The sequence below is a fragment of the Sceloporus undulatus genome, chromosome 6 (genome assembly GCF_019175285.1).
Source record: "Sceloporus undulatus isolate JIND9_A2432 ecotype Alabama chromosome 6, SceUnd_v1.1, whole genome shotgun sequence".
NCBI classification, from domain to species: Eukaryota; Metazoa; Chordata; class Lepidosauria; order Squamata; family Phrynosomatidae; genus Sceloporus; species Sceloporus undulatus.
In genome coordinates, this window is record NC_056527.1 from 13985603 (window position 1) to 14001273 (window position 15671).

Genomic DNA, 15671 nt, shown 5'->3' on the forward strand with positions numbered 1-15671 from the left:
ATGAGGATGAAATGACTTCATGAAAAGCATGTGTCAAAAGTGCTACTGTGTCAACTATTAATTCAGAAGCAAAAATGTACAGGAGAAGCATATTGGTTACATTCTGACAACCTATCTAGAATAGGTGTTGAAAAGGCCTCTTCCATCCATTACATTACCTTTGGCAAGGTGTTATGGTTTGAATATTGCTATATGAGAAGAGTACATTCTTGATAACTGCTGAAGGTAGTTCACATGTACTTCATGTCTAACAGATGGCCATGACTCTGATCCAGTCTTCTATACATGTAATTTTCCATGCAAAGCTATATTTTTTTATATCCTGTCTATTTCAGGAGCATTCCTCAGTTGCTGATCCTCCTGACATGTGCTGAAATAAGAAGTTGCATGAATTTATAATTGTACTCAATTTCAGGATTTGGGTTTGATTTGAATGCTTTTACCATTCTTTTTCCAATGAAGATGTTGTTTTGTGTTGCCTTTAGGCTATTGATTTAAACAAAAAAGGCAAAGACAACAAACACCCAATGTATCGTAGACTGGTGCACACAGCTGTTGATGTTCCAACTATACAAGAGGTAAGTTGCTTATAGCTTGCCATTATTTTCTACCATTTGAAAAGAATAATGGAAATGGGGTAGAGAAGTATGCATGTGAATGCTTGCAGTCCTCAATTTCCCTCAGAGCAGTCCCAATCCAGGGGAATTGTGGTCTTTGCTTAGACATCTTGTACCAGCAACACTTTAGAAGGAATTGTTAGGTTATCAGAGAGACCTATCCCAGACAGTAGTACTATAATACTATGTACTACAATGCATCTTATAACTGGATCAGCTAGAGACTGAAGCTGATCCCAAATCCAGTTCTTCATCGTGCTGTATGTAATTACTTTTTGTAATGCAGAACTGATTGATACATAAGCCTATATGTGATTAATTGGCAACTCTAATGCTTGTCTTTATGACTCTTAAAATCTGTTTAGAAAGTAAATGAAGGAAAGTACAGGAGTTATGAGGAATTCAAAGCGGATGCTCAGCTTCTTCTACACAACACAGTGATATTTTATGGAGGTAAGTGGGGATAGTTTAGAGTTAATGTGTTCAACAGGGTCTTAAGTAAGCACACATCTTTAAAGGACTTAAAGCAGCATGGGTTCTGAAATGAAATGTATTATGAAAAGCATCCATACAGTTGCTTGTTCCTGCCTGTTCTCAGTAACCCCTTCAAAACTTTCAATTTCACTGGACAATGACATTTCCAAGAAGGTCCTGAAGAGAGAGGCGGGAAGAAGCTGCCTGGGTTTTGGGGTGGAGAGAAAGTTCCAGATCTAACTAACTCATGATGACATAGCTGAGGAATGCCCACTGTCAGCCTTGAGGAGCTTGAGAGTTCAAAATGGCCCAGCTTTTTCAGTCTCCCCAGTCAATCTGATCCAGAATTCAGTCGCCATTTGGCCTCCCTTGATGTGTCCTTTGCAAGCTTCCCAAGCCTATGGGATGAGTTGGATGGAAGAGGACTTCATTGCTCTTTCAGCTTCTAAACACCTCCAGGCATGCACTGTTAGGGTTTGCAACAGAACTTTACAGTTCCAAGACCTCAAGCAGCTGCAAAACTCTTGAATTTTAGAGTAAGTTTCTTATTTTCCAATAATTTCTACCTTGCTAAAAGAGCAATACACATGGGAATTGAAATAATAATTTTTTCCACCTTAGTCCTAGTTATAAATCTGAACTAGTTACTTTATGCTTTTGTTGTGTTGCCTCCTTGTTGGTTTGTCTCTCAACAGTATGTATGTAGAATGAGTTAATTCTGACTACAGCCATAGAGATCAAAGCAATTTCCCTCCCCCCAAAATCCCTTGTAGGCTGAATCAAGATACCTGCCAACTCCTCCACAGATTATCCTGCTAAATCCAAATTACAGTGTGTCACTTACTGAGAAAGCAGGTGTGCTATGTTCAAATGTTTTCAGAGCTAGCTGATAGCTCTAGATCACTCTAGCAAGCCAAACTGCATAATAGTTGAAGGGGAAGACAAATACCCTTTGCTCACCAATGCTGCTACCACTCTGCATGGCAGTCATGTTTGCTGTGCCTGTATGTTGTGTTTCCCAGAATAAAAGGACACAATGCAGAGGCCTAAAGCACTTTTGGCACACACCCAGAAACCCTAATTATATGTAAATACATTGCACATTTAGGAACATGCCTTTCATAATAAACATACTAGCCATGGCAGGTGCAGTTAGCCCAAGCAGTGTTGAGTAGCACTGAGGCAATAGAGTAGAACTCACTAAGTAGTCATTTTAAATATATCCAACTACAGTATACCATAAATCCTATGTTGTTTTTTAGTATTTCAAATTAAGAAGCAGTTACTTACTGTTGATGTGTGAACATTTGAAAATACTTAGTTGTGTGTTTTCTTTTCAGCGGACAGCGAGCAAGCTGATATAGCCAGGATGCTTTACAAAGATACCTGCCACGAGGTAAGCAATACCCAGCAATTTACTTGCTGGGCAATATTGTCTGACATAACTACATATCACTTTCCACTGGTTTCATTTGTCTTGTAAGTTGTCCTGGAATTATGGAAAATATTGTGCAGCTCTGTATGACTATTAATAGCCTCATGTAAGATGCTCTTGTGTATTTTCAGAATATTTTAAGCTTGAATAGTATTTTGTGTAAATGCAATCTGGATAACTGTTGACTCCAAATCATGCTTTCATTTGTTGATATTGCTATGTTTTAAAAATTCTGCAAACAACAAAAAATGAAAATTATTTTGGGCCAGATTTGAATTCCATTTGAAAGAGGAAGCTGATTAGTTATTGAAAAGAACAAAAATCAGGCATGGAGTTTTAGCTTTCACGTGCTGCATGCACCAATTTAAATCAGAATTGTTTGTTATTATCAGATTCAAAACTTGAAACCACATTCTTAAATGGAAAACCAAGATATGTAAAGGATAATGGTGAAAGTTGTCATATTTGTTTCCATTGTCAAGTTATAGGAGTTTGGGAATTCTGTTGTTTATTATTTTGTATTGTTAAAATATTTATTTGAATTAAGTGTAAGTGTTCTAAGATCAATCTGTTGCTTAGTTTGTTTTATCAGTATGATTCTGCAAAGACAGAAGCAAGCCTGAAAACCCTATTCATATGTCTTAGCATTTTAAAGTTGCAAGAATAATACTTTTCAGTGTTACAGAGAATAAAATATATCATCTGACACATGTTTCTTTTTATAGCTGGATGAACTTCAGCTTTGCAAGAACTGTTTTTATTTATCAAATGCACGTCCTGACAATTGGTTCTGCTATCCTTGTGTAAGTTTGCTTGTTCGCATAAATCAGTTAAGATATGATATTCAGTACTTCAAGATATGGTGATGGCCTGTAGCTTAGAGGTTGTTTGAAAAAGGTCAGATTCACAGAGGATAGGTCTGTCAGTGGTTATCTACTATCATTGCTAAGTGAAATCTCCATGTACCGAAGGCACATGTTTCTAAATACTAGAAGCTGGGAGCAAACATTGGATGTTCAGCATTCAGATATGCTAGTTTTATGCACATTTCTCAATTCTGACTCTGATCTGGTACCCCTGCAGAGGCTCCTAAATGCACATGAAACATTTGCTATATTGAAAAGAGCAGGATACAGAAAGACTTGTGCCATAGGTACATCCAAAATCTCTGCTGGTAATAAAGAATACTCTACTTATATATACACTAACAAACTTAAGTTCTTTATTTCACACTAACCCACCCCCAGCCCTCAGACTTGCTGTGCCTGCACATAAGTGATAGAGTATAAATAATACTGTGCCAGCACAGTATCCTAAAATGCAACACTACTGTTGCACTGGTCATACTGTTTAGTATTAGGATTCTTATAATTTCTGTATATAAGTCATAGCCAAACATTATCCTATATAAGTTTCATCTGATTGTGTAGTTGAATGTACCGTATATACCCAACTATAAGGCGACCTCATGTATAAGTCGAGGGCAAGTTTTGGGGCCAAAATTATGGATTTTGATATTACTTGAGGATACGTTGAGGATAAAACGTAAGGGTGTGTAACAAAGTATGTAAGGGTTGAAGTTTACTATCTTCATACAGAAATGTTTTATTAAGAGCTTTCTAAGCCTGATTCCTCTTGGCACTTTTTTTAGGTGAAGAATCAAAGAGGTGCCACCACATTTTCCCACTCAGACATTCAAAAAGGCCAGAAGCAGCATCATGGTGGAAAGAGTAGAGGGGGTTGGTTCTTCTTTTGGGTGTTCCAGGATGAACTAAGCTCTTACCTTTTGCCACTCTAGACAGAGAAGTAAAAGGTTTAAAATACAAAGCACGCCCACATTTTACGCAGCGCGCCATACACAGCTTTCAGCATACGCTGAAAGTCGTGCTGGAAGAGCCCGTTGCGTGCCCCGGAAGAATTAATGGGGTGTGTGCGCCTGTGGCGCATGCGTGCGTTGCAGTGCCACCACACACCATGGGCACAAGCCCCATTATTTCCTATGGGGCTTTAGCATAGGCTGATTTCCCTTTATGTGGAGGGATCCAAAATGGATCCCAGCGTAAGGGGAGGGCACAATGTAGTACTTACATTGATCCATAGATAAGTTGACCCAACTTTTTGGGGTCAAAATTTTGACTAAAATTTTTAGACTTATACATGAGTATATACAGTAATACTTTGGATTGCCAACACCAAAAGTAATTCTGTAATTCTGAGAAACTCTCTAATTTTCAGATACCCAATCACGAACTGGTTTGGGCTAAAATGAAAGGTTTTGGATTTTGGCCTGCCAAAGTCATGCAGAAGGAGGACAATCAGGTTGACGTTCGCTTTTTTGGCCATCACCACCAAAGGTATTGTCATATATGTGGCTTTGGATAAGTATACTTCATTACCTTAGTCCTAGGTGAATTGACCACAGACCTTGTGGGACATAATGTTTTCACCATTTATGTGGTTTTAGAAAATACATTAGAGACTGAGAAGGGATCCATGAGAGATTCCACTTTCAGAAGTGCCATGGGGATTGTTTGATAATGTCTTTTAGATAAAAGAATGAGAAAGGTCTGCCTGAGTCATTTACCCATAGAGAGGTGTGATTAAAAGAACTGTACTTATAGTTGTCGGACATATTAAGCATGTGCAAACTTACATTGCTGAGAATTTTTATTTATACAAATAAAGTTATCCTCATCTAAGGAACTGTATCACAGTCATATTAATAATGTAATATGTAACATCTTTCATTGTAAATCACAAGGGGTTTAATGTTAAGAGGCAAAGAAAGGGAAGAGAAATGCCCAGAAACAGTGCATAGAGAGGAAACATAGGCCCATTACAAACAGGCATAAAAGTACGGACTGGGTGCGTACTAGGGTTAGGAAGGGGCGTCACTTCTTGACGCCCCTAACCCTAGTACGGACCGAGTCCGTACAAAATGGCGGCACCCTATGCACACGGGCGCCGCCATGACTACATCACGACCACGCCGCCTCTAAACAGGGCGGCGCAGTTGTGACGTAGTGGGGCTGCGCGAGGGCACCGCGCCCTTTCTGCGGCCCCGGAAGGAGCTCCGTTTTGGAGCTCCTTCCAGCTTTGTGTCGCTGGGCGCAGCCTTCTCCCCGCTGCCACTGGGTGTCCTTGGGGCTTGAGGCCCCAAGGACACCCCTTTCCAGGCCACGGGTAAGCGGCCTTTTGCAGCTTCCCCACGGCCTGGAAAGCGGCAGATCGGGGCCTCGGAGGCTGCCATTGTGGCAGCTGAGGCCCCAATCCGGCGGGGAAAGGGCTGGTTACAGGCCACCCCAAATGGGTGGTCTGTAACGCGCCATAGACAACACATCATGTACACTTATATTTCATGCTAAAGATTTGGACCAAGTGTCAAATAACTATACTTAAGAAGTGTAGGGGGAAATGTATCTGAAAATGAATTGATCCATTCATTATAAAACAAAAATTAAATGGGAAATGTGCTTGTGCGGATGTATGTTCTCTCCTCTCCTTCATTACATAGTTGAATACCAGGCTGAATTGTTAAACTGCAATTTGCTGTGGTATCACAGACCGGGAAACAACAACAATAATAATAAATTTTATTTATATACTGCTTTTCCAAAAAGATTAATCCTGGTCCTTTTCACTGGCATAGCTACACAGGTATATGGGTTAGCAGTTTCCAGTTCTGTCCTCCTGCCACCATGGCACATGCTCCAAAAAATCCCTTACCTGGATATAACAAAGCTTTATGATGGTGTAAAAGGGTACACAGGTGTATAGTATAAACTATCTCTGCAAACTAGGATTGCAACCATGGTTTGAAACCATAGGCCTAAATCCAGTGTTTGTCCCAGACAGTGTAAAGGACTGGATGCAGATGACTAGACTGAGGCGTAATCCAGACAAGATGGAAGTGCTGTTGTTTATTAGGAAAAACAACGTGGGATTGGGATCACAGCCTGTTCTTGATGGGATTGCTCTCTTCTGAAAGATCAGGTTCTTAGCTTAGGGGTGCTCTTGAACCCAGCGCTGCTTCTACAGGTTGCTGCAGTGGCCATTCAGGAATGCCTTTGCCCAGCTTCATCTGGTGTGTCAGCTGCACCATTTCTTATGGAAGGCAGATCTGGCCACAGTGGTTCATGCCTTGGTTGCCTCTCACTTAAACATCTGTAATGTGCTTTATAGGAGGGTTCGGAAGCTACAGCTAGTCCAAAATGCAGCGGCCAGGTTGGTATCAAGTATGCATTTTAAAGACCATATAACACCAGTTCTGCATGAATTGCACTGGCTTCCAGCTCAGTTCAAGGTGCCGGTGCCAGTGTTGACCTGCAAGCCATTATTATTATTATTATTATTATTATTATTATTATTATTATTATCCTGGCCCTCTGTGCAACACAACCAGGGCGGCTTACAAATTAAAACATACCTTCCCATATCCCACAATCCCACCCTCCCTAAAATATGATTAAACAGCTTACAGTGTAAAACATAACTTAAAATAATAGACAAAGCAGATCAACAGTAGCAACTGGAGAATTGGGGATAAACAAATTAGGCGGGGGGGTTTTGGTGGCCGGGTAGCTTTTCAGGGAAGGCCTGCTGGGAGAGATCCATCTTAACAGCTTTTTAAAAGCTGTTTAAGGTAGTAATGTGACGGATCTCCTCCGGCAGGCCATTCCATAATCCAGTTGCCAAAAAGGTCCTCTGGGAGGTTGCAGACAATCTAGTTTTTATAGGTTGCAGCAAGTTCCTCCCAGATAGGGTGTCCACTAAAAACCCAGAAAAAAATGTGGAACAAAATCTAGACCAAATTGTAGGACAACTGCAGGACAAAACTCAGCCCAAAATGTAGGACATTTATGAAAAATGGGGGACAACCTGCAGTTGTCCTTCAGTTTGGTATAGATTTTGTCCCGGGTTTTAGTGGACAATTATGGCAACCCTACTCCCAGAGGACCTGAGTGTGTGGGGTGGATTATATGGAAGGAGCTGGTCCCAAAGATAGGTTGGACTCAAGCCATTTAAGGCTTTGAAGGTGATAACCAACACCTTGTACTGGTCCTGGAAACTGATGGGCAGCCAGTGAAGTGATCTTAGAATCGGTGTAATGTGGTCTCTTCTAGTTGTACCTGAGATCAACCTGGCTGCCATGTTCCGCACTAACTGAAGTTTCTGGACTAAGCACAAGGGTAGCCCCATGTAGAATTCATTACAGAAACTGAGACAATAGGTTACCAGCACGTGCACCATAGTTTCTAGGTCCCTCACTTCCAGGAAAGTGCGCAGCTGGCATATCAGCCGAAACTGATAATGATTAGATATCCGAAAGACCACCTCATCCAATATGGACCTGCCAGAAAATTAAGATCTTCAGAGGAGGCCCTGTTGAGATGTCCTAACATCGCATGAAGTTAGCTTGATGGGTAAATGTAACTGGCTTTCTCTGTAGCAGTGTTAAGCAGTGGAATTCTCTACCCATGTAAGTTAGGCTGCCTTATCTCTTTTAAACTTCCAGTAGGCAAAACAATGCTTTTCGACATGGCATTCACTGTTTAAAATTGCAGTTTTAACTATCTCAAAACTGGATTCTGTGATTGTTTTTAAACTGCTTCTAGGAGTTTTAAAAGAGTATTTTAATATGTTTTCCTTTGTGCTGTTTTCATTGGTTTTAATTAGGGTTTTTTGTTCATTTGTTTTTGTTTTTTGTTTATCCCCTCAAGAGCCCTTGTGGACTGGGAGGTGATATGAAAATACTTTAAATAAATCAATAAATAAACCACTGTGAATCAGTTTCTGTGCCAGAATTTTTTTAAAATCTGGAATGACCAAGGATTGAACCTAAGAAATGTTTACATGGGAAGCATGTTGTGTATTACTCAACTGTGGTCTCTCCTGCCAGATCCCTGCATTGCGATCGCACATGGCTTTCTGACCAGTTCAACCTTGTGGGCTGGGCAATTACTTTTTCTTTAGCTTGGCATATGACAAGGTATGGTAGAACAAGGAAACAGCTCCCAATACTACTACAGTTATTCAGAGGAGGGGACAGCATTGCTCCCACCTGAACACTTGAATCAGTTACACGCACTGCTTGAGAATGTTGCAAGGCTGCAAGGACCAAAGCTGAGAGGATATCAAAACTGCACATGTGGGAATGCAGAAAAGCATCTTTTGCTATGTTTATAAATAAAACAGGTCTAGCTATTACAATATCTAGGTATACGTAACACCCACTTACATTTTAATTGCAAGTCCTTTAATTTATATGGTACAGGGCCTGGATTCCTTCAGAAAACATTCAAGATATCACAGTTAATATACACAGACTGCATGTAAAACGCAGCATGGGTTGGAAAAAAGCGTGTGATGAGCTAGAATTGCACCAGCGTTTCCTCCGGGATGGCAGATTCTGGAAATCAAAGAATGAGGATAAAGGAGAGGAAGAAGCAGAGTCCAGCATCTCTTCCACTAGCAATGATCAGGTAAATTCTCCTAGATAGTCAGGCTTTCTGGTAAGGCTGACTTGCAATGGTCTTACAGATACCCAAGCTTGTAATTAGTTCTACCTTCTTACTGTCAGAGCTGTACAGTGGTCCCTCCACATTTTCTGGGGTTAGGGGAGAAGGCCCCCCATGAATGTGGAAAAACCTCAAATAAAAAAACCCTATTCTTTTTACCTGAGAGAACACCTCTCTTTGAATCTCCAGGTCCTCCAGTGCAACTTTGTGGTCAACACTTGCCATAGGTTGAACATTGAATAATGCTGGAGGGCCTACAAATGCCTAGAGAAGTGTTTTCTCTAGGAATGCCCAGGTTCTCCAGCACAATTCTATGGTCAACTTCTGGCAGAGTTGAGCTAGAGGACCTAGAGATTCCTAGAAAGACTATCAAAATGTAGCCATGTTAGTCTGTAGAATCAGTATGTAGAGAGATCTTGTAGCACCTTTGAGACTAACAGAAAGAAAGTTATTCTTTCTTTCAGTTAGTCTCAAAGGTGCTACTAGATCTCTCCACACTAGAGTGAATATATTAATCAAAACTGCAAATAATCAAAGCCGCAAAAGTCAAAGCTGCAAATGTGGAGGGCCAACTGTATTTATTTCCATTTGGAGTAAATAGACAAATTCTGCAAGAGATTTTGTGCATACTTTGTAGTCAGAATATACAAAGATAAATTTAAAATTTGGCAAGTCTTTGCTAGTTTTTTGGTATGCCATACTGTTTCTGAGATCCTAATTTTCAAAGAATTTGAACAGTCTGAGCAAGAAATGGAAAGAAAAACGCGTAGAGATATTGAGGCCACAAGTTTCAAAATAGTACATCTAAAGCAGGGCTGGACAATTGTGGAAGGAATGGAGGCTATTTTTCACCCATACACCTGTTCCAGGAACTGCACTGTTATTCCCGTGTCTTCCAGATACTACTGGAAGACTATCACCATCATCCCATTGTAAAGGAAAGAAAAAAGAACAGTTGTTCTGGCCGTTTCAGCTCCTGTATCATTTCACCCCTTTCTTTTGCTCCTACCTCATTCCACTGCTTTTTTCTGGAATTTCACCAAGGACTAGAAACTTTTTTTTCATACAGAAAGCTATCCTCATCTATTTGTCATGACATGTTGCCAGATTCTCTACTTACATGCTAATACTGCAGTGAATATATTGCACTGCTGATGAATAATGGTGTTCAGACTTGCTTCTCCATCAACAGATTGTATTTTTTTAAAGTGTATGTGAATTTGCTGTTTATATAAGGACAGTTGTGTCTATTTCAGAGCCTTGGAATGTTGTTTTAAATTTTATAATACTTTGTGCTTACGTTCCTCATTATTTTACAAGCAATATGTTAAAGACACATTACTTTTAGATTTTTTTTCATTAAAAAATAAGCCTTTAAAAGTAGGGGGTAATGCCAACCCAGTGACCAAAAGCAGCATTTTAGTAGTACATATCTACCCACACACTTTCCTGCCCACCCATCAAATTAATGTGTTAGTGTTAATGCTGAAATATGGAGAAGGTCTTCATGATCCTCTCTCAAAGTAATATTTTAAACATTATTACTTGTAGTGCGTTACTTCCAAGCTCTGTTCCATTGCAGTAATTGTGACCACATTTTTAAAGTTGCTGCAGTCATGGAAATAGCAGCAGCAATCCTGTGTAAACAGCAAGAGTAAATTCAAGTTTCCCGATGTGGCCTTACATTATATCCAGAGTATGCTGGACACATGGAGGAAATAAGAACCAGTTTTTTGTGTGATCTAGTCTTTAGATTAAAAAAAATCAGGGAATGGTCATGTTTATATCACATCAGTAGAGTGAGTTTGATCAAGAATGTCACAGCATTCTCAATGTTGTATTCAGGATTATTGATAATTATACATACCCTACATTGTTAATACTGCTTTAAAGGCCAATAAATGTTTGTTGGAACATTCTCTTTTGGTTTTGGTTTTAAATTTCTTATTCCGACTTCTTAGTTTGTAATCTTTCTCTTATGGGATTCAGATGTCTGTCTTCTGTGGTTTAGATCTTTTGAACTCTTGGTGCTGTGAATGAGTGTAAGTCTTTAAAATGTCAGTAGTTTCTACTCTTTCCAAGAGAGTATGATAGAGGAAGTTTGCATAGACATGGGTTTTTGCAGGTGCTCTAACAACTCGTATGGTTCTTTAATAGGTAAGATGGTGTCATCCTGAGATCTGTTAACATTCCTAAAGCTCATATACGTTTATTGGGCTAGCATTTTGTCCTTCTCAGGGCCTTAGAAGTCAGGCATTGTATTTAGTATATTCTATACCATTTTGTATTTGGAAAGAAATTTGCATTTTTAGTTGAATTTTTAAAATAATCTGTTTAACATTTATTCACTTTTTTGGGGGGGGAACTAAATAGGCATCACCTATTGGCATTTCTGGACTAGTATTTTATGGCATTTGGATTAATGCTATATTATTTCTTCACCAATATCCCTAGCTAAAGGTTACTCAGGAACCAAGAGCAAAGAAAGGAAGACGTAATCAAAGTGTGGAACCCAAAAAGGAAGTAAGGAACAGCATTATATTTGATATATGCACTTGATAAGGCAGAAATAAAACACAACTGGCATCCATTTTTTCATATCATTCACTTCATGTTTTGTTATTACTGAGTATGTGAATGTTGGAGAAGTGATGGCCATTTCTATAAGAGTGCATTTGAATTTTTTGGCCTTAACAACTGAGCAACATTATAGGAAAATCTTACTTTGTCTTGTGTATTGACTACCATCTTCAATTTGAATTTTTAAAAATATTTTTAAATCACCTCTATGTAAATTAAACATCCTATGTAGATAAACTTGTTAACATTTCATTAGGGACCGACTGTAAAAAGGAACTAATGTTTTGTCTGTTACTTAACTCTGGTACAGATGGGCAGGAAGGGACAGCAAGACGCTGCCTCTTTCTGCCCCGGATTGTTGCCTCGACAATCGTCGCACAGGTGCGGCAACAATTCGCTCCAAAAAGGAGCTGTGAAACACAGCTCCTTTCCATGCTGCTGCCAAGGCGCCTTTAGCACCCTGAAGCAGTACGGTGACGTCCTTGAGCACTGCCCCATTTGTACGTGTGCACAAGGCACGTCATCGGTATGTGTGCGCCCAAAATGGCGCTGGGAGAATGTGGAGTGTGCGGACACTCTGCTCTCCCAAGCCCTAATTTTGCCCCAGGCTGCCACAAAGTGGCAGTCTGTACTGGGCCTTAGATACCAGAAAGGGGGGAAATCCATTCTATGGGCAGGTGTGCATATAATTCTAGCTATAAACCCACAGCTTTCAGCATATGCTGAAAGCCACTCCGGAAGAAGGGTGAACATGCCCCGGAAAGGATAATGGTGTGTGTGCCCGCTCAAGCCCCATTAATTTAAATGGGGCTTGAGCATACGCGAAATTCCCATTATGTGGGGAGGTCCGAAATGGATCCCCCAGGTAAAGGAAGGGCAGACTGTAATTTTAAACTGTTGTTAAGATAGCCATGGACTCATGCACTTCCTCCTTACTTCTCTTGTGTGACTCTCCTTGCTTCCCTTTTTTGCCTTAATTGTGGTTCAGCATTATATTTGTACCATGTCCAACCAGGGTTCCCATTTTAACCCGAAAATGAATTTAGTTTTGGAATTGGGGAGTGAGAAGTAAGACTATAGAAGCTTATTCCTTATCTCCTAAACATTTTTTAACAAGTTGGAAATGTTTTTGTATGTAATGAGTTGTACAGTAATATGCATTTATAAATTATCTGCTAATTACTACATTTGACTAAACCCTCAAGCAGTTTATTAATTCCGATCAATCAAAGTGAAAGATACCTAGCTTTCCATTCTGCAGGATGATGATGATGATGATGGTCCTTATTATTACTGCACAATATAGCTGAGAAACCTAATGCATTTTTCTATACAAAAGCTCAAATCCTATTGTTACTTCTGACTAGAGAAAACATATTAAATCAATGGAATTTACCTGCAGGTTCATTCACAGTTCAGCTGTTGATTGAGTGACTCTGTTCTTATTGGAACAGAGTGACTGCTCTTATTGGAACTACCCCAAAGGATTCCAGCCAATGGCTTTCTTCCCATCCTATCCAGCAGTTGAACACCACTGGCATAGAATCATAGACTCATAGAATCATAGAATTGGAAGAGACCACAAGGACCATCCAGTCCAACCTCCTGCCGTGCAGGAACTCTCAATCAAAGCATACTCTGCAAAGCATAGTCTTCCATGATGATCTTTCATTACTATAATAATAGATTGTGGTATTGGCATGAATTCTCTTGCTAGTCCTAAATAAAATAGACCTATTGAATCAATGGAATTTTCCTACAGTGTTGAGTTACCATTTAACAATTGATTAAATGTGTCTTCTCTATTTGGGATTCACCAACAGTATTTCAACTATTCTAATTTAAAGTGACAGTCCAAGGGTATATCTGTACCTAATTTATATATGGTTTTAATGTATTCCATTATCCCTCAAGCCTAGGTGACTGGGGCCATCTTAACTGCCCATAATGATCAATAATTTTGTTGGTTATTTTTAGGAACCAGAGCCTGAAACCGAAGCTGTGAGTTCAAGCCAGGAAATCCCCGCAATGCCTCAGCCTATTGAAAAGGTTTCAGTCTCAACACAGACCAAGAAGTTAAGTGCCTGTTCTCCAAAAATGCTGCATCGGAGCACCCAGACCAATAATGATGGAGTATGTCAAAATATGTGCCATGACAAATACACTAAAATCTTCAGTGATTTCAAAGAAAGAATCAAGGCTGATCATAAGCGGGAGACTGAGAGGGTTATGCGAGAAGCTATTGAGAAGGTAATTGATTATGAACAATGGTTTGGCCACAAAGGCTTGAAGTCTTAGTAGAGCTAACTCACTGAATTTTACACCACCATCATTTTTCTCCCCACTTCAGAAGATGGTCACTGTTCTGCGTACAAGTGACCACCTCTGGAACACTTGGCAGGAAACTTGCGGTTCTGCTGCAAGGGTCTTGAGTCCTGTTGGCCTGATCTTTATAGAGGGGGACACAGAAAAGAATACCACATTTAGAGAGATTTGGCATACAAGGTGAACCTTTGAGCTAGAAGGACCTCTGGTTTAAATATTGCTTTAGCTATGTGACCTTAGACAAATCTTCATTCCCCTACCCCAAAATATATAAGAAACCATGTCCTGACTTCAATGCCTGCTAAAATAATTTCCTGAATTGCTGTGAATGTATAGCTATAATATTGATGATGGTGGTGGTGGTCAGAATTCTGTTGGGCAGCTACTAACGCATAACCTAGAATTATTTTAATCTGGAGCAATGCACGCAGTGGCAGATACATTCAGAATGCTGAAAGTATAGTAGTATCTCCACCTGCCTTCCAATTTTCACAGATCAGTTGTACATTTGAAGTACAGCTGAACTGTACCTTTATCACAGTGTCAGCACAGCCTGAGGAAATTTCTGAGTTTTAGTTCAGACTGATCTCTATAAGCCACATGGTGAGCCACATGGCCAGTGCCTGTTACTCCAGATGGAAGCCTAGGTGCAAGGTGAGAGCTGGAGGCTTCATTTCAATCTAGATGGGTGCGTCCTGAGTTAAGGGAATGGTATGGGTCAGTTCCATAATTGACATCAACTGATAAAGTGGCTGTTACTTCTAAAAATATATTCTGTATTGTGATTTTGAGAAGAAGACAATGAAAAGCATTATGCTCATTCAGCTGCTTATTTTATCCCAGCTGCGTACAGAAATGGAGGAGGAAAAAAGACAGGCTGTAAACAAAGCTGTTGCAAATATGCAGACTGAGTGTGACAGAAAGACAAAGCAGGTAAAAGAGAAGTGTAAAGAAGAATTTTTAGAAGAAGTGAAAAAGCTAGCCAGCCAGCACAAACAACTGATTTCCCAGACCAAGAAGAAGCAGTGGGTAAGTCGGGCTTGTTACAGATCACTAACCTTGTATGTGATGACTATCCTTGATATAATACAGATAGAATATTTCACAATATTTGAAAAATGGTCCAGAAGACTGATGAGAAGAATCCTGAACTTACCATATTATTCACAGTTTGGGACTTATTGTGCACAAAATTCACAATTGGTAGTTTTACTCGAAAAAAGTTGCCCAGTTACAGCACATCAACCAACAACCAATGATTTGCTCTTTGCTTCTTTTGCTTTTATGCTGCATGGCTTCTTTTGCTGCATTTGTTCCTGTGCTTAACTCCTGTTTCTAAAGTTTAATCTCGATGCTGCCTGTCATTTGGTGTGTGTAGGAATAGTGAATCAAGAGAAAGGCAAAGTAAAAATATTTAAATAGCAGAACCTTGTACCCCCTAAGGCTTTTCTGTGTCAGATTAGGGTGGAACAGGTTTGACCTCAACCTGTGAATGGACATTGTCTAAGGAGATTATCAGATGGGGGATGGGATGTCCTTTCTCTGTATTTATAGTGCGATCACAAAAAGATTGTCATATGACATTGCACTTATCCTGTCAATGCCCTATCATTAAACTATGATTGACCACAATCGCGTGACTTTCATATGACATCGTTCTTACCTGTCATTGTCCCATCATTGAAGTGGAATTGTCCCGTCCTTGCCCTTCATTATGTATTA

At 39.8% G+C, this 15671-nt stretch overlaps 1 protein-coding gene across 16 annotated transcripts in view; it reads left to right on the top strand.

Moving 5' to 3' along the window:
• ZMYND11 (zinc finger MYND-type containing 11) overlaps nucleotides 1-15671 on the top strand; it is a 121311-nt gene that overhangs the window by 102161 nt on the left and 3479 nt on the right. For 14 of the 16 annotated variants that reach the window (XM_042471998.1, XM_042471994.1, XM_042471995.1 and 11 more), the window contains 9 exons: nucleotides 486-578; nucleotides 983-1070; nucleotides 2432-2487; nucleotides 3252-3329; nucleotides 4762-4880; nucleotides 8801-9008; nucleotides 11499-11567; nucleotides 13602-13874; nucleotides 14793-14978. In XM_042471998.1, coding sequence (XP_042327932.1) covers nucleotides 486-578; nucleotides 983-1070; nucleotides 2432-2487; nucleotides 3252-3329; nucleotides 4762-4880; nucleotides 8801-9008; nucleotides 11499-11567; nucleotides 13602-13874; nucleotides 14793-14978 — 1170 coding nt within the window. The remainder of the gene's footprint in view (nucleotides 1-485; nucleotides 579-982; nucleotides 1071-2431; nucleotides 2488-3251; nucleotides 3330-4761; nucleotides 4881-8800; nucleotides 9009-11498; nucleotides 11568-13601; nucleotides 13875-14792; nucleotides 14979-15671) is intronic. The other 2 variants (XM_042472004.1, XM_042472008.1) reach the window with 2 other exon arrangements.